The following is a 22,449-nucleotide window of genomic DNA, read 5'->3' as shown; positions in this document are numbered from 1 at the left end:
CAAGCAGAGACACCGAGAGTGCGTGGCACAGTGGCCTCAGGATGTTCCCCTGAAACAGTCAGACTGCAGCGTGAAAACCTTGTAGCCAGGAGCCTGTCAAGGCCCTAGAAGTCTTAAATATCCATCACTATCATCTCCAACATATCCCCTACGATCAGGTTGTATTCTTTCATAGGGCCTTGAGGATCAGGAGAAAGAGTCCTTCTCTCATCTCCTGCATTCACTTTGTTCTTGCAGTTCACTCACCCTTCTGGTTGCCTCAGTCTCACCTAATGCAGTAAGTTATCCAGCTGGTTGCTTCTCTCTATGGAGACCTGTCCGTAAGTAAGTCAAGTCCAAATGGGGGGATATCATCTGTGTGTGACAGGCAAGACACAGGCAAGGTGTCAGGCAGGATATACACCTAAAAGCACTCTCAATACCAAATCTAGGTGCTGTGGCATTCACAGTTTTAGGCTTGTGCCACGTGATGCACCACCCTGCAAGGCCTGCGGCAGCTGAACCTGATGCATTCCTGCACTGCTGTGGTGCTTTCACCGAAGAGGCAGGCCTGACGATCCCCTGGGCACTAGCAGTGGGGAGGCAAAAACGCAGAGCTGCACACCACCTTCCTCTTTCTCTGCCTGGCAGTATTCTTCCTTTTTCTCGGTGTAGAATTGACGACTGTGGGGTCAGTCTGGGATTGGAAGGAGGAAATAGTGAAGGTGGAACTACACTAACGTGGGAAACCTTTCTTCCGTGCAGAAATCTGTTAGGTCCAGATGGTTCCTAAAAAGATAGTATCAGCAGGGAAATGGCATAATAATGAGGAGAGAAAAATATATTGTCCCACCTTACACAGAATTCTTTTCTAAAACTTTAATAGGACCTTGATACTTTTTGGTCCTGTAACCTCTTTTTTTTTGGTCTATGAAAGGTGCAGCATCCTTGCCACCAGGAACACTCTGCTCTTGGGGTAAGTTCTGAGTCAGTGATGGACCATGAAAGAACAAGCCAGCAGGAAACAGTTACTTACCAATGAATCCACTAGGCCACTGTTGAATTCCTAAGTAACATTTAACCTGCATCTAAACTGGGGTTGTGTCCTAAGTTATCGTCTTCCAAAGTAGAAGCTGTTAAACAAAAGAAGAGGGAAAGATGCAACTCAGAAAATATTTTATTGAGTACAATACCATTTCTTTGTAGGTTTTCATCAAAGGTACTTTGTAAAACAACACCGGCAACCTCTCTGAGGTTGAATCCAGCTTGGGCAGGTGCACAAGGAGTAGGAGAGAGGGGCAGCATCTGCAAATTTCCATGCAAGCAGCATAATATGAGACCTTTGCATCCAGACGGTACCTTGTCACAGTGCCCAAGTTTGCACCATCTCACCAGGAAAAAATTAATGCATCTGTATTTAGATTTTCTAAAGGATTGTAACAACCAATTACAAATCCAAATTTACAAGGTGCCGTCACTGAGTATTCAATGGGCACATGCTAGATCTTAAAATGAAAATCAGGAATTCAGAATGGCAGTACTCTAGTAAGCCTTGTCTGGACACAGGATTAGCTCTACCTCTGGAAATGGATGGATCAGAACATTAGGAGTCCTGTTGTAGACAAGAGTCAGATGGAATACACTAGTGACCAACTTCCATTTTTAGTAGATGAAGGACCATAAGAATTCAGGGAATTGGGGTTAATTCCACAACAAAGCTGGAATCCAATAAAAATTTGGCATCATGGATCTCGGAAACAGCAGTAATCCCTGGGTGACTTTCATTAGTGTTTCACTAAAACAGCCTTAAACTGGGCACAGGTAATCATATATGTAAGAATGAACTACAGTTTAAAGCAGGTAATTTTTCTGGTGTATGTATTGGTTTTCAGTGGTGGCATAGCATAAATATTTGCTATAAAATTTAGGAACAGTCATAAGCAACCCTTAAAATGTCCCCATATTGCTTTTTTTTTTTCTCTCTCAACTCTCTCTCTTTCATTAGGAAGCATATATACATTCTGAGACTGTGTAGGAAATTTTCAGGTTGGTTGTATTTCTGCAGCCAATTGTAGATTTTATGAGCTGGTCCCCACAGAATCTTAAAAATCTGCCATGAAACTAGCGCTGTACTTCCAAAGAATTCCAGAAGCACTTGCTATAACATTAAATATGAAGGTAAGTGCAGCAGTTAATATGTCTTATTACAGAGCATTTCGTTGTCCTTTGGATGTGCATGTCCCAGCATGTATCGGAAGTACCACTCTATCAAGAAATAATTTTGTAAAGCAGGATGGAATACTTTGCTAACCACAAGAACATTTTCAAATAAAAATAAATTATTAAGCAACATGTTTTAAAGCAAGAGAAAGGGAAATGTAAAGTTTAGTATATTCCTTATCAATTAAAAGGGAAAGTCCAGAATAGTCCAGAAAGACCAAAATATTCAGATAATTCTGAAGGGTTCTGTTGAAAGGAATCTCTTATTTCTTAAAAAGACAACACATTCTCAAGAGAGTATCTTCTGCAGTGAAATATTTTAGTTTCTTCATATAGACACATAATACACAATGTTAACAACATGAAAAACAATACAAAATGCTTTCAAATTTAACAAGTAGAAAAATATAACTAGTATATATGGCAATTGTGAATCTAATACTGTACAGAAGTATTTATGGATTTTACAAATAAATTATAGCTTAAATGCCCTTTTCAAAATTTCTAAATGTACACTGGAACATAGGTTCTGAAGCTTACCACTAACTTGCCACAAATGAATGCCAGTCAAATGTTCTGCCAACAAGCTCAAAAAATTTCTTGTTGGGTTCATGGAAATAGGCATGCAGTTTCTCAAGTAAGCGGGTATCTACCTGTGGGTGTGCTCGTCCTTTTGACTCGTGTAAACAGCGTTCCCTACCACTGTCCCTTAGGCAATAGAAGCCTTTAGTTTTATTGAAATAAAAGTTTGAAGCATTTATCTGTGGTGATAGCTTCAAAAATCGCTCTACTTTCTCTATTTCTGGAAAGGGATCTTTGATTAGTTTATCCCCATCTACAATGTGGATGCGATCAAGAGGAAAATACTTCAACCAGTTTTGCATGTGAATGTAATACAAGCTTCTGTTTATTGCCTTGTAGTCCACATTGAGTTCACCATCTTTAATGAGGAATTGTTCAATGGAGGGGTACGGCTTGTGCTTCTGCATGTGATTATAGAACACTTGGGTGTAATCTGATAGTACTCTCTCGCTTGGGTCTCTTAAAATCAGGAGTAATCTCATTGATTGGTTCATGTTATAAACTCTTTCAGGCACTTTCGGTGATGTGAAATATGCTGGAGTTTTTTCCACGGTGATCTGATGGGGGTAGGAGAATGGCATTTGATTAATATACCACTGCAATCCGTTTCCATAATGATCTTCCCAGTCAAAGAAGTGAACTTCGCTTTCTGCTGCCGCGATATCTGGATGGAGGCTCAGCATCTCCAGCAACGCTCTGGTTCCCCCTTTCCTCACTCCAATAATAATAGTCTGTGGCAGCTGCTGGCATGATCCATTAGAATGAATGCTTTCCTTGAAGTCATTTTTTTGAGATGTTTTCTTTAGAAGCTCTCTCGGAACAGACTGAGAAGACGTCTCAGCCTTTGAATTTACAGCCGGTCTGGAAGGCACTATATGAGGTTGAACAATAAGCAACACGGCTCCCAGCAGAAAAGCTGCCATGACAGAGGTTCTTAGTCTGGTTTCACTCAAGCAGGTAATGGGGCACGGAGAGATTTCCACAGAGAGCAACCTTTAAAAGTTGTTTTTGTTTTGCTGGGCGAACTCGTATTTCTCAGATAGAAACTTTGCTGAGGGAAAAAAAAAAAAAATTATTTTTAGTCATATATATCACACTAAAGCCACAATCACTATTAAAGCCACACTGCAAGTATTTTGTGATGTTCAAAACTGATCTTTTAGCTTTACCAACTGGAGACTCATAGATCACTGGACTGAAGGAACTTCTCTAAGTACAGGCACTACAGTAATGCTGTGAGGAAAGGATTTCCAGTCATCAAGAAAAAGCAACATTGTGAATCTTTCTTTTGCACCCAGATTCACCCCGAGTATTATTATTCTTATGTTTTGTAAATCGGATTTCATTGGAGTTGAACCACTATCAAAGGTGAATTCAAAGCTTTTTTATCTGCAAGATCAGGTCTGTCTTAGGAGCAGAAGCTGTGCAGGAAAAGGTGAGGGTGGGGAGAAGACAGCCTCTCGCCAGGCTGGGCCTGTGCAGGAATTGTGGGAATTGTAGTCTCCTGCAGGCACTCCTGGGAAAAGCCTCCTCCTCTAGGAATTGAGCGGCCCCCTTCCCCGAGGTGCAGCGGCCTAGGGGGAAGCGGTAACGAGCTCTGGCCGAGCAGCAGACGGGGGAAAGTGGAACTTCCACACGGGCTTTAACTTATGTCAACGTTTGCTGGGAGCTTAAGGTCTCTGAGGCTAGCGGGGGTTTCCCTGTGCTACGAACCAAGGAGGTGAGGAGTTGGGTGAAAGGAAGAGGTTCCGCTCGGTCTAAATGACTGTTTGGAGCCATTGCTGGTTTCAGTGAATCAGCTTTCGAAGCCTGCGCTCTGCAGTAGGAGGCCTGGGGGCTTTTTCTGCAGGCCTAAATGCAAGTGGGCCTTGGAAAAGAAGGTGGTGCGCAATCCCATCCTGCAAAAAGGTAAGATAAGGGGTATATTGTAATCTGTAGGATGTCTGCATCAGCAAAATGCTAAAAGAGCTATGGTCCTAATAGGAAAAATAGGCCGTGGTTATTTGTGAAGGCCATTTCCAGAGATGGCTAGCAGGCTGCTGCCGTGTGAACAACTACATTTGGCATTTGTTTATCAAAAACAAACAAACAAACAAAAAACCTTAGTAAATTAAACTTAAAGGTCAGGATAATTTTAAAAAATACAGTGTTAATACTCTTTGAACCTGTCTCATATCACATATGTGAATGTAGCAAACCTTGTAGCAAACCTGTTGAGATTGTTCTATTAAAGTTGAAAGTATTAAGATTCCTATATTAGGGCAAAATCTATATCCCACAGATTTTGTAACCTCGGTGAAGGGCTTCCGTAAGTAGGATTTTGGTGGTGAATCGCTCCAGAGAGAAATGGAAGCCACGAGGGCAGATACAGTGGCTTAGTAAGACAAAGTAATACTGGATTTCAGCTTGGAACAACTTGTGCTGCACGAGCTAACCAGGCTGGAACATGAAATTATGTATGAACAACCTGAGGAAATGCATGGGCTACGTTTTGGAAATTCTCCAGAGAATCTGAAAAGAAGCTAATGACTTCCACAATAAGCTAAGTCCCAGTGTGACAAGGACTAATGATGTGTTTCTAGGCAGTCTAGAAAGTTCTGTGCGATATTTTGTCATTTACAGAGGTCGTGACTCCATCCTGAATGGAGCACGCCTGTTTCCTGATGTTTGCTAATGATTATTTTTATGCTTTCACTTTTCTAATTGCTCTTAAAGGGCTACACGGCAGCTCTGTTGTTGGTGAGCAGAAATCCAGGCTGGGAGGTGAGGGAAGCTGAGAGCGAAGTCAGGCCTGAAGCCACAGGAATCTGCCTGCCCGGCTGCCTGTGGCTTTGAGCGCGTGGCCACCACGCAGAAGGTTGTGCCCCGGGCCACTCTGTGATGTCTCATATGAGGAGGCTTTACAGAGAAGCTCATTCTTTCATTTTGGTCACTCGAATGAGTTTTTTCTGGTTAAGAGAGTGCCATTTTGGCTGCTGTCAGTAATCTGCATGGTTACCCTGGCCTTGCTGTTCTTGTTAATCTTTCTCAGTTTAATCCACTTTGGCTTTTGCAAGAAATGTTCTTAATTTTTTACACAGACACACACCCCCTTGGGGCACTGGGTGACAGTTCAGCACAGGTAAATTCACGGTGTGTGTCCCCAGTGAACTAGCTACTACATATTTAGGTGGAATGTGACCAAATGACCTAGTGACGGTATGTTTAGATAGAAGACTGATAAGAGCAACAAAACACCAACTCTTGATGAATTTTAAGGTCACAGATTAAAGGAATAGCCACTTACTTTAGAGTATATTTTAAGAGTGACTAGCTCCATAAATAGTAAGTCGGAGTTGTTCTCCTAACACCTTACTGGAAAAGCATAATAGGATTTCAGTGAGAACAGGTTGAACTGTTGTTGAAAGGAGTTAAGTTAAAGCCTGACAGTGGAAACCCTTATTGCTAAGTAGTCACATTGAAGCATGCTCTGCTAATAACCAAATTCTGCAATGAGCAACCCATCTTCAGAAAAATTATCTTTTAGTTGCTACACACACTTATTAATGACACAGCACACTGCTAGGATTCTTTTTAAAACAAACTGTATGTAAAATGTCATGGGACTAATTTTTATTTTATAGCTTATGTACTACTCAGTTACCAACTTTTTTTCTTAGAACACGCATTCCCTTGGCTGGACATGGCATGGGAATGTTTGGGTGGAATAGCGAACACAGCCAAGTGTTTCTGAACGGCAGCTCTCCCCTTGTCTTGGGCTCACGTGGCTCTGTTGGAATCGAGCTCGGCGGATATTACAGCTGTGGTTAAGCCTTGCTTCAGGTAGTCCCTTGAGCCTCCCGCAGAGCTGCCTCATGGTCTTCTCATTCCTAACTGGAATATTTGCTTTGGGAATATTTTTTTCTAAATAAACAAAAGTAACTGCTTTCTGTTGCAGCATGAGACCTCAGAATAATTTGGGAGTATGTTATATTTCAAACATATGGAATTCAGTATTCTTTTTGTTTGTTTTCTTGGGGGGGTTGTTTTGTTTTTTTCCTATTTGTTCAGGTGTGCATCAGGTGTTTCACACTGCACAGGGTACCTGTAGTATTTGCTGCCTCTCTGCACGCCTAATGAAGCACGTCAGTAACTACGCCATTCAGAGTCCATACATGCTACTGTCGTTTCACTTGGAAGCGATAAAGCTTTGTCTTTCTTTCCATTCTCTTTTGTTTCTTACAAACTCTATAGGTTTGCTTTCTGAACCAGAGATTTTGTTGTGTTAGACTAGTGCAACACAATGGACATGAATATTCCTCTAAATTCAGCACAAAACATATGTTGTGTGGGCAAAATGGTGTCCAGGAATAAAACTGCATATAAACTGGCTGTCATTCAACTTTCTTCTCTTGTGTCCTTTTTAGTGCTTTATGCAGATCTTCAATTTGGTAACTGGAGATGCAGCAGTTTATATAAAATGATGAAAATGTGTATTCTGTAGCTTTGTAATTTGTAGGTCTGAAAAACTGTTTCAAAAATAATAAGTGTGCACTGAAGAGTTTATAGCAGCCACTCTGCCAAATTACTTTTCTGCTTTAAGATTTCTCTTCACTGCCTCCACAAGTCATTCAGACGTGACTTCGAATGACTCTGTGTTCCAGATTAGTACAAAAATGTAACTGACAGTAGTATTCTATTTGCTACCAGTAAACGAGCAAATTGGTAAAAGAAACTGTTTTTGTTAAATGGCGCTTTGAAGATTATGTGAAGACTTTTCGAAAAGTCTGATTGCTTTTTCTTAATCTTTTATTCAGCTTTCCCCAATTAATTAGCAAAAAGTACCATTCTGTTTATTCAACAAGATGCAGTGTGGACATTGCCAATCAAATCAGCTTTAATGATTAAATCCTCTTGAAAAGAAATAGTAACTTGGCAATTAATGGAAAGTTTTCTCACTAAATGCAATATGAGGACAATAGCTGTCTTATTTCAATTACTTTTAAGCGTATTTCAGTGTTCTTTGAAACATGCATCACTATTTTACAACTTCTGACCATGTATTACCACATTGCCAAGGTACTTGAATGCCTCAATGTGTGTGTATATGTATATATGTATATATACACACACACAAACACACATATATGTATATGTATATCTCCTCACTCAAGGACATGGCCTAAACTACCTAAATTGTATATAATTTTTAATTTAATCAGCATTAACTTTTTGTCTGGATTGATAACTTCATTTTTCCAGGGGTGGGAAAGAGGAGAGATAGGAAAGAGATGAGGCTGAGATGAGACGTGGCTGCTGCCAGGACAGTGACTGGGAGAAGGGACCTGCTGTACCCTTTGCACAAACCTTTGTGCAGGTGACTTCCCACCAGCATCACTGAGCAGAAGCTGTGGCTTTTGTGGTGCTGTAGAGACAGAGGAAGAGCTGCCTTAGTTTTACCCCTCCGCACCTTCTCTCACTGTAGAGCTGAAGCACTTTGCTGCAGACATCCTTACATAGGTATCTTAAAAACACCTGAAACCCACAGATCAGTTGCTAAGGTTTGTCTCTAGAGGAGATTAGAGCTGGAAATCTGAGGAAATACCTTACGCTCTAAATATCCCTAGTTTTGCAGATATGGCAGAACCTTAGGACAGATCATGAGCTCTATGATTTTCCTTTGCGTTAGAAGCCTATATTTAGGCACTGAATACTGCAAAATATGAGAGTGCTTTGCTGGCCAAAACTAGCTGTGCAGTATGGCTCACAGATCTATGTTGGCATCTTATATTCGGGGGTGGAGGGAGCGGGAAATCTATAATTGAGCTAACCAGCTCTACAAATAACTTTCTAAACTGATGAAAAGTCAGTGGTCTGAATATTTGTATTCAGTGCTCTATTTAAAAAATATCGAACTAGATCAATTCTAATGTACTTGAAATTCTTGAACAGCACATGCTATGAACAGCACATATCCCTATTCTCTAAGAATAGATGGTGCTTGGCATAAGATATATTCCATAGTAGTTTATATGATCTCTTTCAAGTGACATTTGTACCCAGTTAGCATTATAGTCTGTGGTATAGGTACCATCCCTTAAAGGTCTAACGACAGCTTTTCTGAAAGGAAAATAATGTAATTGGTTTATGAAACTCTTTTCCCTTGAAAAGATATTCTGCATTTTACTTTTGTTAACTGTTAAACCTTTTCACAATGCCCTCTTCCCAAAGAAATGCTACCCACGCTTCCCCCCCCACTGTTTTTTAATCACATTCAAAATATATAAGTAACATGCGCCAATAAATGCTTGAATTCTAGTTTCCTGTAATTAACTACAAGTAATTGCTTGCTTTACAGTGAGTTGTACAAAGACGAGTTTATTGAATAGAACTATACACTACTGAAGCCATAGATCTCCAGGGGCATAAACTATCGATCACCTCTCATTATACAGGAAAAAAATCTATGCATAATAAAGGAGGAGAAAAGATAAGAAACTGGATTAATCTGTATTATAGGAACTAACTGATACTGTCTAGCTACCCAGACTGCATGTCTCCAATTATATTTAATTATATTTAAAACAAAAGGTTTACCTTTTATAGTCAGTATGTTAACCAATCTAGTCACAATTTCAATGTGGTAAGATGATATATCATCTATCAGTTTAAGACTTCAGAAAGATACTTTAAAAGTCTTTAAATATTGGTTAGAGGAACCTAAGCTGAGGAAGACCGATTTGGAGGGAAGAATTTTTGGCCGAATCTGCTACACTGCTGCACCTGCTGTGATAAATACAGTTTATACAAATTAGCTAGGTCACCAGTTCATGTCTTCTAAAGAAGGAGTTCAGCTCCAATGTGAGCAATAAAGCAGCAGAATTTATAATAGACTGTAGTTATATATAACATGCACTCTTTTTCTTAAGGTCAGAGGGAACTATTGTGAACTTTCATGCCAAGAGATTATAAAGAATTCTTAGAAGTAAGACAGAATGCTTTAGATGTCAGAGAATCTCAGGCAGGTAAAAGTAAAATGGGACATCACAGCAGAACAAAAATAAACTAGAAAAGCTCAGGATGCATAGAAATTTTTGTACCGAGCGCTAAAATGGAATCCCTCTACCAGCCTCTTCTAGCTATTCTTTAGTAGCTGTCGGGACTTTAATTCTTTCATAGGGAGAAAGGGGAGAACACTGTCGTGCTCCCTTTTCTGCCCCTCAGTAAACCCAAATGTTCAATTCAAAATCCAAAAGCTACTGCCCTCCTCACATCCAAGCAAAATGGGTCACCTTCTAATTAGGAAGGGGAAACGTATCACAGAGCTAACAGTTGCTTCCTAATTCATCAGAGCCCTCCCCGGGAATGCAACCTGTGGGAAAGGAGGGCTCTGACCTGTCTTGTTCCCTTTCTGTACTAAAAAAGAGCACAATATATTAAGCAAACCCATTTTCATTACCTCTTGCAAGCAGTTTCTTACCATGCTCTGTGGATTTAGGTCTGTTTCAAATACCGTTAAGATGCATTTAAAAATAAAGGAAAAAAAAAAAAACACAAAACCTTCAAATCTTCTAGTTCATATTCCAAGCTAATTTCTGCCTGGCACCCTCCTGCTGCTTCCTTCAGAATAGCACTAAAGCAGAAAACCCACCGGTGAGGTCATCCCTGTATTAGGCTTAGCTAAACCAATCCATTTACTAAGTGAAGTCCTACAGGGTGACCTGGAGGGAACCCTCACCCTCCAGACTGGGAAGGGAGATGACCCGGCAGGATCTTCCGTGTCACACCAGCCAGGGATCTTTTCATTTCTTTATTTATTGGAACTCCTTTTGGAAATCTGACATTTTGGGGGTGCTCTGATAGCATCTCAACTCTAGGGCGGCCTTTGTGAGGGGAAGGAGAGAATCTAGGCTAGTGAACAGACTAAAACATTTCTGGTTTCTGCTAATGGAAAAATAGAAGAGTTATGTATCTGTACATATATATATATACCTCTGTGCTGGAAAACTGTTTCCCACCCACTCTCTTTCTGTGATGTCTGCAGAAGTATATGGCTAATTCAAAATACTCAAGGTTATTGGTTATAGTAATCTAACAGGGAGAGGGCACAAAACAGCACCTGGCAATTCTGGGGTCAGATTTTCTGTTACTGCTTCTCCACTGCAGCAGCATGAGCTTACTGCTGACCTCCCAGAGGCTTTCATTTAACAGAGGTAACCTCAAAAACCTCTGCATCTTCTCCCTGTCTCAGCCCCACCAAGGAAAGGGGGGTGCGGAAAGGGCTGATGCGCGAGAGAGTCCTAAGCCGATGTCAGTAACTGCACTCTTGCTGCTGTGTGTTTCTGAGAAATGGGGGAAATGCCCCTGTTCAAGAGGGCAAGAAATGCTGGCAGATACATATTTATTTCATATATAATAAATATATCTATGCACATGTTCGTGAGCCAGTGCTTGAGCGTATGCTGTACTGAAGCTCCTACTAACTGTTCCACTTGCTGTATATACTGCAGGGGCTCCTGGGCAATGAACAGGTCTCCTGCCAGAAGGATGCTCCCTCCATCCCCAAACCCTTTCAGCCTGGTGCATGTGGCTGCCCCTTTCACTTCAGGAGACTTTCCAGATTTTTTTTTCCTCCCCAGTATCCAAAGAGGAATAGTCTTGGAACACAGAAAGCCCACAGTGCTGAGAGAGTGGAGGAGACAGTCCCCAGTCAGGTGGGGATGAATTGGCTCTGTGTAGCAGGGTGCCCTCTCCTAATCTATTGAATGGCTGGAAGACGAGACCAAGACAGGGACCTGCCAGAACGGCCCCCCCTGCCTCGCAGCCTCTTCTGTCCCCGAAGCTGTGAACCCTCACCCTGAGGAGCAGCCCCATGCAGTGCCCAAGCCCGCGCTCCCATCCTCGGGCAGGTCGCGCTCGCTGCCCGTCGCCGGCGCCGCGCGGAGCTGGAGCCCTGCGCGCAGCATCGCTCTGCGGGCGAGCGGGGCAGCGGCTCGGGGATGCTCCGGGCAGCGCCGCTGCCCTCGGCTCGGAGCCCCGCGCTCCCACCGCCGTGCCGCCCGCACCGCTCAGCCCGAAGCAGACGAGGTTAAGAGGAAGTGTCCAGGGAGCAAACCCGGGCGGACCGGGGCTCCAGGTGCTGCTAGGCACTTGCCTCTCTTTCTACTTTTGCTTTTTGCCCCCTTGTGTTCTCCCGCAGCCGCTCTCCGCAGCGATGCGCGGCGTGGCGGGCTCCGCGGCGCTGCCACCTGCGGGAGCAGGTGCCGGGCCAGGGGGCAGGTCCCTCCACGTCCACCCCGAACTTCCCACCTCGCGGTGCCCTTCGCAGCCGCCCCGCATCACTCACCGGCGCGGTCCGCCCTGCCATGGGCGCCCGCTGGCGACGCGGAGCGGAGCGCGGGCAGCGCGAGCGGCACCGAGCGCCCGCCTCAGCGCGGGGCGAGCGGCACCGAGCGCCCGCCTCGCCTCGCCTGGCCTCGCCTCAGCGCGGGGCGGTGCGAGCGGCACCGAGCGCCCGCCTCGCCTCAGCGCGGCGCCCCCGGCGCCCGCTTCTATGGGCCCCGCGCCGCCCTCCGCGCCGCGTCAGCGCCGGCGCCTCCCCTGCCCTCCCCGCCGCGCCGCCCCGCAGCCGGTACCGCCCCGGCCCGCCTGGGCCCGGCCCGGCAGCGCTGCGGGGAGCCCGGGCCCGCCCGGGAGGCGGTAGCGCGGCGGGGAGCGGCGCGTGCCCTCCCACCGCCTCCCTCCCGCACCTACGCGGAAACCGCCAAAAGGGCGTCTCGGGAACCGGCCTTCGCGGCTCCGCTCATGGCACCGTCAAACGCTCGTAGTTGTGTTCACTTTTTTCCCACTTCTTGGTTGTTTTCTGGAGTTTACATGGTGGCTTTGTTTTTTTTTTATTATTTTTCTCGAAGTGCTCCTAGGTGAGGTGGGAACACTTAGAGCGGGATGGGTGTTTGGGATGAAAAAACCCTGCAGCTTCTTATGAGCAGTGGGGGAAAAAGAAGGCTTTCCGGGGATTCAAGTCATTCTCTTAATTTGTTGAGATAGGCCTGTATTTGCCAAAACACAATGGATTCTTTTTTTTTTTTTTTTTTTTCCCCTCTTAAGAGAAAACGCAATAAAAATGGTATTAACGTGCTGCGTCTTCGTCCATGAATTCAACAGCAAAACTCTTAAAATTGTCTGGGAATTAAAAGCAGACCCATCCAACCGAAAAAAAAAAAAAAAAAAAAAAAAAAGGGCGAAAAGGCGCCGGTGGGGGAGCTCATTTCTCATTTTCCTTTGCTTTCTTTAGCTCCGCTGCTGTCTGAGGAGCCTTGTGCAGCCTGACAATTCGACCCACTGTCAGCAGTGCTGGAGAGCCCCTAGGAAGGTGGATTAGTGCTGTTTTACACAGGTTTTAGTACAGTCTGCCCAAAGAAATAGTTTACTAACATAACAGATCAGTGCTTTGCTGATGGCGGTTGAATGGCAGCCTGGCACCTTTCTGCAGTTGAGGGTCTATGTAAGATTCCTGGGAACCTTTAATTTTTAAGTTCTGTTTTTCTGCTGTAGTTTTGTTAGCAGGGATGGTTGTTGCGTGTTCACCAGGTTGTTGCGTGATGGTGCTGAGCGTGGGCTCAGTGCCTGATGTCCCGTCCGCGCCGGGCAGCTGCACACGTCTGGTTTTGCCACCCTTCTGCGGCACACTGTCCCTGCGGCCGCTTAGAGCTAAGCATCGAAGCAGGGCATCTTAAAATAGTGTGAAAGAAAGGCGTAAATCACCTCTTCGACCTTTAACCAGGAACGGGTAAGGTACCCACTGAGCGAGCTAGTGACAGGTTTGCAGGATATTGTGCCCATCGAGTGGGACTTCTTTGCGCCTCATGTCCTGCCCTGAGAAACGTTAGGTCACACGTGTGCGCTGCGCCATGCGCCAGCTCCCTGCGCTCACACGCAGTAACGCTCCGTGTGCTCTGCATTTGGGAAATCCTTTCCCTTTGCCCTGGCCTGTCGTGGTGATCCAACAGCAGCCACAGCAACCAACGAGCTCCGCTCCCTAACTATGACTCCTGTGGAAGGACGCGGAAACAGAGATGCTGTGTTTGTTTAAGTATCACCAGCAATTTCAAATGCATTAAAGGAAGTGGGTGTGAGGGAGAGGTATTTTGTTTACAACTGTTTGTCTGCCTCGAGCCTTGGATAGGCGTACTTTTGTGGGGGTAAATTAATTAGTAAAATAAATATGTAATAGAAAAATCCGAAGAATAAAAAGCACTCGGTTATGTTTGCAAAGCATTATCTCAATGGAATTTAGCCAAAGGTTTTTGAGAAACAAGTGCAACTATTTAAGGAAAAACAGGATAGTTTAATTATGAATTCCTCTTATTTGATTTTTTTCAAATTCAATATTTCACCAAATCACAGTATCATGGAATGGGTGAGGTTGGAAGGGACCTCTAGAGGTCATCTAGTCCAACCCCCTGCTCCAGCAGGGTCACCTAGAGCACGTGGCACAGGGTGGCATCCAGGCGGGTTTGGAAGATCTCCAGAGAAGGAGACTCCACAACCTCTCTGGGAAGCCTGTGCCAGGGCTCTGTCACCTCACAGTAAAGAAGTTCTTCCTCACATGAATGTGGAACTTCCTGTGTTTCAGCTTGTACCCATTACCCCTTGTCCTGTCACTGGCCACCACCGAGAAAGTTTGGCCCCACCCTCCCTTCATTCTCCCCTCAGGTACTTGAACACGTTGATCAATCTCCTCTCAGTCTTCTCTTCTTTAGGCTAAACTGGCCCAGCTTGCTTAGTCTTTCCTCATAAGATAGATGCTCCAGTCCCTTAGTCATCTTCATGGCTCTATGCTGGACCCTCTCTAGAAGCTGCACGTCCCTCTTGTCCTGGGGAGCCCAGAACTGCACACAATACTCCAGGTGTGGCCTCACAGGGCAGGATCACCTCCCTCGACCTGCTGGCAACACTCCTCCTGATGCAGGCCACGAGGCCTGCATCCATTGGCCTTCTTGGCCACGAAGGCACAGTGCTGCCTCGTGGTTAACTTGTTGTCAACCAGGACTCCCGAATTCCTCTCTGCGGAGCTGCTTTCCAGCAGGTCAACCCCTAATCTGTACTGATGTCTGAGGTTATTCCTCTCCAGGTGCAGGACCCTGCACTTGTCCTTTTTGAACCTCATGAGGTTCCTCTCTGCCCATCTCTCCAACAAGACTCTCCTAAGTCTCTCTCAATGGCAGCACAACATATTTAAGATATGCCCTGTATTTCAACTTACTAAATCTTTTGAATATAATGTCTTTATCAGCCATAGATGTATGCATATACTGTACTTTTGAGATATAAAGGAAGCATTCAGAACTGTATCATTGCAAAATAATATAACAATAACACTGTCTTTTACTTGTGTTTTAGTATCTTCCTTTATGTTTTGTTATAGACCTGAGGGTCTCATAGAAAAATACTTTCATTTGTGATTAACCTTGTTCATTAATCCTGCTATTTATGGCATGTGGGGTTTGGTTTTCTTGCAGACAGGTTAAAAGCAAAAGCTTAGATGTCGGTCAGCTGTTGCAGACTCACACAGTTCAGCCATAAGGGATCAGTATTTCTTCTATGTGATCTCTAGGTCAGATACTGTAATACTCATTTACTAACCTGCATGTTTAATATTCAGTCCTGATATAAAAGAATCAAAAGATGAAAAAGACACCATTTCTTTAGGTATTTTGCTCCAATAATGAACCATCTATAGTATCAAAATATAACAGAAAGTGTCTGTGCACCTCTTAATCTCACAGTATCTAAGTGTAGTTTCCAGCCATTGCTTTATATTATCACCTTCCCAGGTATATTAAATATATCTTTTGCCCCAGAACATACTTTTTTATTCTAATAAAGTCACCTCCTGATATTACTTTTTTTTTTATCCCATTTGCCAGGTTTGTATCCCAGTTATTCTGAGATCTGTCAATTGTGCTGTTCTAAAGCTATTTCAAGTGAGCCTAATTGACATTAAATCCTTATCTTTTTTTTTTAAATTAGGATGTTCTTATCTATTAAATCTGCTTTATGAAAGCCTATCTTATCTATCAAGCAAATATGTAATTTCCTCGAAGCAGATTTGTTTGACATGTTGGTGATAGTGTTTCTTCAGTTGTGGGAAAACCAGTAAGAGTTGAGTGATTCAATAGCGACGCGTGTGCGCTATTTTGCTGTGTTGATTGAGTAATGACTAATGTAAGAAGAGGAAATAAGAATTCGCAAAGCCAAAAGTGAGAAAGGAAATGAAAAGTCTCAGTGCAATATTTACGTGTTCATTTGCATCTCCCTAATTAATTTGAAAAGAAGGATGTGAAAAATCAGACCTTTGGTATTACCAAAGTTCCAGTATATCCTGGATGACTGGCATGTGTCATATGCTAGAGAAGGGTGTTCTGTCCATACACTAGATGAAATGCTTGGAAAAAAAACTGCTTGGAAAAACTTATTGGACAAAAACAATTCCGCGTGGGGACATGCCAAACTATTTGGGCCTGGTCAATGCTGGGTTGTTCATGCTGCCATCAGTGTCAAGGAGGGAATCCCTCAACTTCATTTGAAAAACTCTTCCTCTCCTCATGTTGCTACTCCGGTGTTTCTTGTAATAACTGTTTGGGAAATGCAGAGGTGGAAGGTAGCTGAAAGAAAAAAGACACGAAATTGAGGAAAAATTGCTTAATTGACGAAATACTTAAAAGCTTTCTTTGGTCTACTTCGGAGCTGCCTGTTACATAACAAACTTTAAACTCGTCAGGTTGAAGTAATGCAGTTATGACTTAAGCAATTTGGGACAATTTAGGCTTATGGATTTCTAGATTTATCAGTAGAAATGCTCAAGAGAAAGCAGGGAGAAAGCAGTGTTTTAATCAAGTCAGTGATGGGGATTCAGAGGTTGAGTTACAAGGTACATTTAAATGGATATATGAGTAAGGCAGTGCTCCTTTTTGGGCCCGGTATTGTTGTGGCTAGAGCTGTGGGTCAGCAGATAGGGTCGAAAATGTATCTTGGGGTAATAAAATCTTGTAGCACATAAGATATTTGTGGGATTTTGTGCTCCAGAAGAAGAGTTAGCTCAGTGTGTTGGCAGAAGAGACTGTGTCTCCTCTGTGGGGAAGGCTTTTTGGGCTGCTTATGAGAGAAGACCTGCTGCTGAGATGGAGGACAGCAGTTGGACTGTTCTTGCTGGAGGATATAGCTGAAATAAGATAAGAAATCGTGGGAATGGGGCAATAATTCCAAAATGATAAACTGCTTGAGTAAATATTTCAAATGTTTACAGCAAAAACAGCAAACCTTCTGAAACCTGCTTGCAGGTTCAGCTCTTTATTTTGAGCTTGCTTCTGTCAAGTGCCTCAGGACCACTCTCTGCTACCAAAACTTTCCAGAAACAATACAGCTTAATGATATAATGGCAATATTGAAGAAATACGATACTGTGGCCCAAGCTAAGAGTCATCTTTACCATGCATTTTCTCTGTGGTTCAGTGTTTTAAAAATTAACTTCATATCTGAGATTAAGCAATTAAGCTCCAGGAGTAACTGCATTGGGGCCCATACTGCTGTAAGAGAGAAGTCTGTCACACTTGTAGTTCGGTCCAAACAGTTAACACCTTGTTCTTCCTTTCCCTAACTGAAGGGCAGCTTATAATAAGAAGCAGAGATGAATACTTACTGATGCAAGTTTTTGGATTATGACTTCTACCTCATCTGAAGAATATTTGACTTAACAAATTACAAGGAAAACAAAACAAAGCAAAACAAAACAAACAAACAAAACAAGGCCGTGGATAAGATCCAAATTCCAGAGGAAGATGTTTCAGACTCATTATGGCTTTGAAAGTGATTAAACCTCTTCCTTCGAGAATGCAGAGCACCCCTTGACGGAATGGAGTTGCTCTATAAAGAAGAGGGGAGAGGAATGGAGTGATAATTGGTACAGTATAATTTTCCTCAACTATGTGTGCGTAGGTGACTAGAGAGAGCTGTGGGCAAGAGAGGCAGAGGTGAGTCAAGAGCAGTTCCTGCTGTGCAGATTTTCCAGTCCTACTGCTCAGGGTGATGTCCTAAGGCTGTCAGAGCCTTGCACGGATGGCAGAGCTCTTGGTTGCTGTCGGGGCTGGTCTCTCATTCCCCATCCCCTCCTTCATGCTGCCAAACACATTGAGGGGGCAGTTGTTTGCTACAGCAGCAGGAAAACAGCAGCACAACCAGCAAAGAGTATCTTCCCCTGTTTTATGTCTCCTTGAGGGCTTGCACCAGCCAGCGCCAGCCCATGAGCAGAAAAGGGCAGGATCCCCGTTTTCAGGGGTCCCTGCCTGTGTGATCATGTCACACTTGTTATTGGAAGAAAGAAGATGACTGCTGCAGCAATACCCTGGAAGTTGCAGTCAGCACACTGTTTACTCAGAGTAGGTGACTGCCGTGCTAGCATCTGAGCACTCCTGTGCAGCTTCAAATCCAGAAAAAAATCAGGATGATGAAAGGAGGCAGGGCAAACAACTGACCCCGGTCCACTCAAGCATTGCTACACCTTTACACTTGTAATTTCACACATCTCTCAGTGTCAAAAAGCATCTTGTCTTATTTAGGTCTATTATACTTTTAGCTGGAGAGATAGAACAAATAACCTTTTTCTAGTCACAAGCGTGTACAGATGATAGCAGATCAAATCACAGAATCATAATGGTTGGAAAAGACCTTTAAGATCATCAAGTCCAACTGTAAAGGTCCTCATATGACAAGTTATTTCTTTGCTGAATCTTCTGACCACTGTAAATTAGAAATGCAAACTATCTTAGCAGAAAGATATTTATGGCCTTCAGAATCATGTTGTTTCACTCCTTTCATCTCACTTTCTGCTGGGTGCTAACTGTGATTGAGAGCACTTGTATCTGCATTTGTTCTGTCCCCCTTGTATTTTCCTATACGTGCCACCTGGTGCCATCTCTACTTTTGATAGAGTCTTCTGTATCAAGGTGGCTTTCCAAGGAAGCCCATTCCTGTCGTGTCAGTGCTGCCTAGTCTGTGGCAGGCACATACACTACTGGCTTTCTTGCTTAAGTGAAGGTCGGACTTTCCTTTGAATTTATACTCGGCAAATCGAATACAAACCTTCATCAGGTAATGAGTGGTTCTTCTAGTTCCACACTCTGCAGTTAAGGGCTGGGCTTTGCACAACCCTTAGGTCGTGACGTGGGCCCCAGGGAGATCTATATCTCGCGCGGCTCTTGGGGAGGCTGATGACGTTGCAGTGGGGACACTTTGCTCCCAGCAGAGCTGCCTGGGGTGCTTGCTGGCATTAAGGGATCTCCAACTTTCCTGTCACACAGGCTGGCATGGAGTGAAGCAGACCGGGTGTTTCCATAAACACCAGGGACTGGCGGGATGCTTCCAAGCTGCCTTTCCCTAGCAGTATGATGTCTCGCCTGCCCAGGGCCGAGACTGAGATCCAGTGTATTGTCATCGACACCCCGGGTTTACACTGCGGGAAAAACTTATTTTGACTACTGGCTCTCCCTTGCTTCTTGCAAGTAGAATATAATATCACTGAATGGACTAGAATCCAAAAGTGGTGCTGTGATTGTTTTTAATGTTAGCAAATATAAGGTGTTTGCAGTAGCTACAGGAAAGGTAGCTGAAAAGAACATGCCCAGGCGCACACATGCTCTGTAGTCTTTATTAGATATGATGTTCAAGGCTGAGTGCTTTCACCTAGCAGATGATATCCAGCATAACTGTGTTCCTGTAAGGGCACTGTCCCTCCCTCTCCACGTCCTCTAACCCCTACGGCTCAACTCTGCCACTCGGATCCAAAGCATTACCTTAGTCTGCAAGCGATTCCACAGAAATTAACTGCACTTGCACAGAACGGTACCTTCTGCAGAGGAAAAAAGAAGCTTTATCCATACTCTTGTTAAATACAACTCATGTGAATAATGTAGGCTGGTCTGTGTTCGTCTTTTTTGCCTATAACTCGGCACTAGTGCCATTAGGTTTTCCAGGCACAGGCTGACCTGGGTTACAGATGCACAGCAAGATCCAAGGAGATTAGATGACCCACGTTACAGACATAAGACAAGTTCCATATAAAATATATATTGCCCCAAATTATTGTTGCAAGAGTAATAAAATGAAGGCATAATTGCAAGTTCCAAAGTGATATATTTTTATGATCTTAGAGCTGCTGTTTTTATAAATTCAATAGAGAAGCTGTTTGGACTTGAACGTTTATTTCCCTATTTCATTTGTTAGAAAGATGAAAAGCATTTTGTTTTTTTCTGTTTACTAGAAATGAAACTCATTACCTATCTGAGTCTGGCTGTTGAAGTTGTATTGAGATAGAGTCTATCAGGTTGCTTAGACATTGAGGGACAGAATTGGGACCAAATCTCCACGGGCCTTCTTATAATGTACGAAGTAAAAAAATAAAGATGGTTAGAAAAATTTGACTGAAGCACATACTCAAATTATATAGTAAAATCGCAGTATTTCAGCTGAGACTAGCTTGTGCTGGTGTTTGAAGGAAAGCTGTTTATTTGTGAAATTTTGCCTAAACCTGCCTATCTTCTATGCTCGAATCTTTCCCCAGCTACCCAGCTTCCCTGTCTTGGGAGCTGGCTGTTTTGGTGGGGGTCACTAAATCGTCCTGGCTGTGTGGCTGCAAGTGTATCCACGAGCCCCCGGAATTGCTAAATCAGGAATTGTAATCCGAGCAAACTGCATCCTGAAATATCAAAATGGTCAGTGAAACCGAGTGCCCTTTGTCTGGCTAGCACCAGTGCAAAATGCTTTCCATTTCCAATGCTTATCCTGACCCAAAGGCAGCTCTACTGGGCTACGTAAATTTGCTTTATTATATTTTTACTAGCATCACTACAAGATTTCTTTATGGAGGGAAGGAAGAACCCCAAGCCACTGCTGTTTCAGTCCGTGGTTAGATAAACACTTGTTCATTCTGACCTACTTCAGGTCTTAGTTCAATTTCCATTGGAAGTGATTTCAGTTCCAGGCAGATGTAGTGCCTTTGGGGTGTATTCTGACTGAATAAAAAAAGCAACACTGCGTGGAGAAGCCTCATCTAGGAACTGGCTAATTTTTTTTTTTTTTGTGACAGTAATAAAAGTTGATCCCCTTTACATCCTTAAAGAGAAAATGTAGTATATTTGCTCAAGCTTGTATATCACAAATGTAGGGTTTTTTTTCTTAAATTACGGATTTAAAATTGTTTCTTACTTATTTAAAGGAAAAAAATATCAAAAATTTGCATTTAGTACCAGAATAACTTGAAACTTTTATTGGCAGTTCCCTTCTTACCCTGCTGTTACTGTTCTTGCTGCTCTGGCAGGAATGTCTCCCAGTTTGAAGGCCAAGAGAGAAAAATAGAAACAGCTACATTTTAATTAAAAGATTTGAGTGTTTTTTTGGACCTTTTTCTTTCTTCCAAGCAAAAACCAGATTCTTCTAAGCAAAAACCTCCATTTTTTTCTCCTCCCTTTTTCTCGCACTGTTTGAAAGAGGAGTGAGATACATGGCATGTGTTGTAGGATAGACTCCTTAAAATAGGCAGGTGTACATGAGTAGTAACTAGTGTATTCTGAGGCAATGTTGTTTAAAAACTGACGTGTTTAAAATTCAGGCCTCTTCTTAGGCTCTTGTGTCCCTATGTAAACACCTTTGTACCTCTCCTTCGCTCGCTGTTTCCCTGTGGCAGATAAGATACTGGCATCTCAATTCATCCAGCTCAAGGAAATTGGAAGTGACTGGAATCACAAGCTGCAAGTGCTACGCTAGGGAGGGAACAGGTACCTGCTTTTAAATGTGTCCTCTGGTCTGCTGCTCGTTGGCACACACTCACCATGAGGGCTACAGCAATTGCAGGTATCTGTGGCCAACTAATGTGAAGTTTTATGCCTCTCTAGCACAATTGCACATCCACCTTGAAAAATGCTGTTCTATACTCATCGTTTCATCTGCCTTCATGCTCAAGTTCTGCCTCTCAATATAAGAAACTGTTTCCGTTTGTCTTTCCGTGGAAAAACCTCAGTAAAGAGGGGCTGACAAGTGGGGTGGAGCTGCCCAGAGGCCGCCGGTGGCTGCTGTGGCCTCTGAGGAAGAGGGGCCGAGTTTCAGGGCTGCGGAGGGAGCGTGAGGCAGCCGGGCAGCAGCTGCTGAGGAGGAGGCGCCGCGAGGGCAGGGCGGGCACCAGGGCGCCGAGCGGCCTGCCCGAAGTCAAACCGCGGTCGAGTATCCTGTTCTGCCATTAATTCTTCCCTGTTTAATTGTCCCTATGCGGTGTCCAGCTCTTCAGTGAGTGAAGATGTGCTGGGCAGATCGTGCTGTCTGCCTTAATTTATTGAGCATTCTGTCACCAGCCTGTGCTCTGTGATTTCCCCACTATTGCACTTTCTCAGCTGTAACCAGTTCTTAGTCATGGCTTCACGTACTACTTAATATCCTTCTCTTTTATTATAGAAAACATTTCTGTCATGTTAATATTTTCTGCCATGTTTTCCTAAAAACCTCTTATCTCTGGTCTCTGCATGCTTAAAATGTGAATTACTAGGACAGGTAGATCTTTACCTCAGAGCTAAAACCCCTTTTTATTTCTCACCAAGAAAGGCTATTTTTTTCCAATAGATCTAACTGTTTGTTTGCCGTTTT

The 22,449-nt window shown here is 43.5% G+C and overlaps 1 protein-coding gene across 1 annotated transcript; it reads right to left on the bottom strand.

Annotated features, from left to right (window-relative positions):
- Positions 1 to 2,074: 2,074 nt before the first annotated feature.
- HS3ST1 (heparan sulfate-glucosamine 3-sulfotransferase 1) lies at positions 2,075 to 12,195 on the bottom strand. The gene is made up of 2 exons (XM_088539988.1): positions 12,107 to 12,195; positions 2,075 to 3,832 (listed from the first exon to the last, which is right to left on the bottom strand). The coding sequence occupies exon 2, from the start codon at positions 3,702 to 3,704 to the stop codon at positions 2,742 to 2,744; it is 963 nt and encodes a 320-aa protein (XP_088396114.1). The 5' UTR covers positions 3,705 to 3,832; positions 12,107 to 12,195; the 3' UTR covers positions 2,075 to 2,741.
- Between the last annotated feature and the right edge of the window lie 10,254 nt (positions 12,196 to 22,449).

Source organism: Tinamus guttatus, unplaced genomic scaffold, assembly GCF_059628265.1.
Source record: "Tinamus guttatus ecotype Peru unplaced genomic scaffold, ASM5962826v1 Tinamus_guttatus_pri_ptg000052l, whole genome shotgun sequence".
NCBI classification, from domain to species: domain Eukaryota; kingdom Metazoa; phylum Chordata; class Aves; order Tinamiformes; family Tinamidae; genus Tinamus; species Tinamus guttatus.
This window is presented reverse-complemented; position numbering and strand designations above follow the sequence as displayed.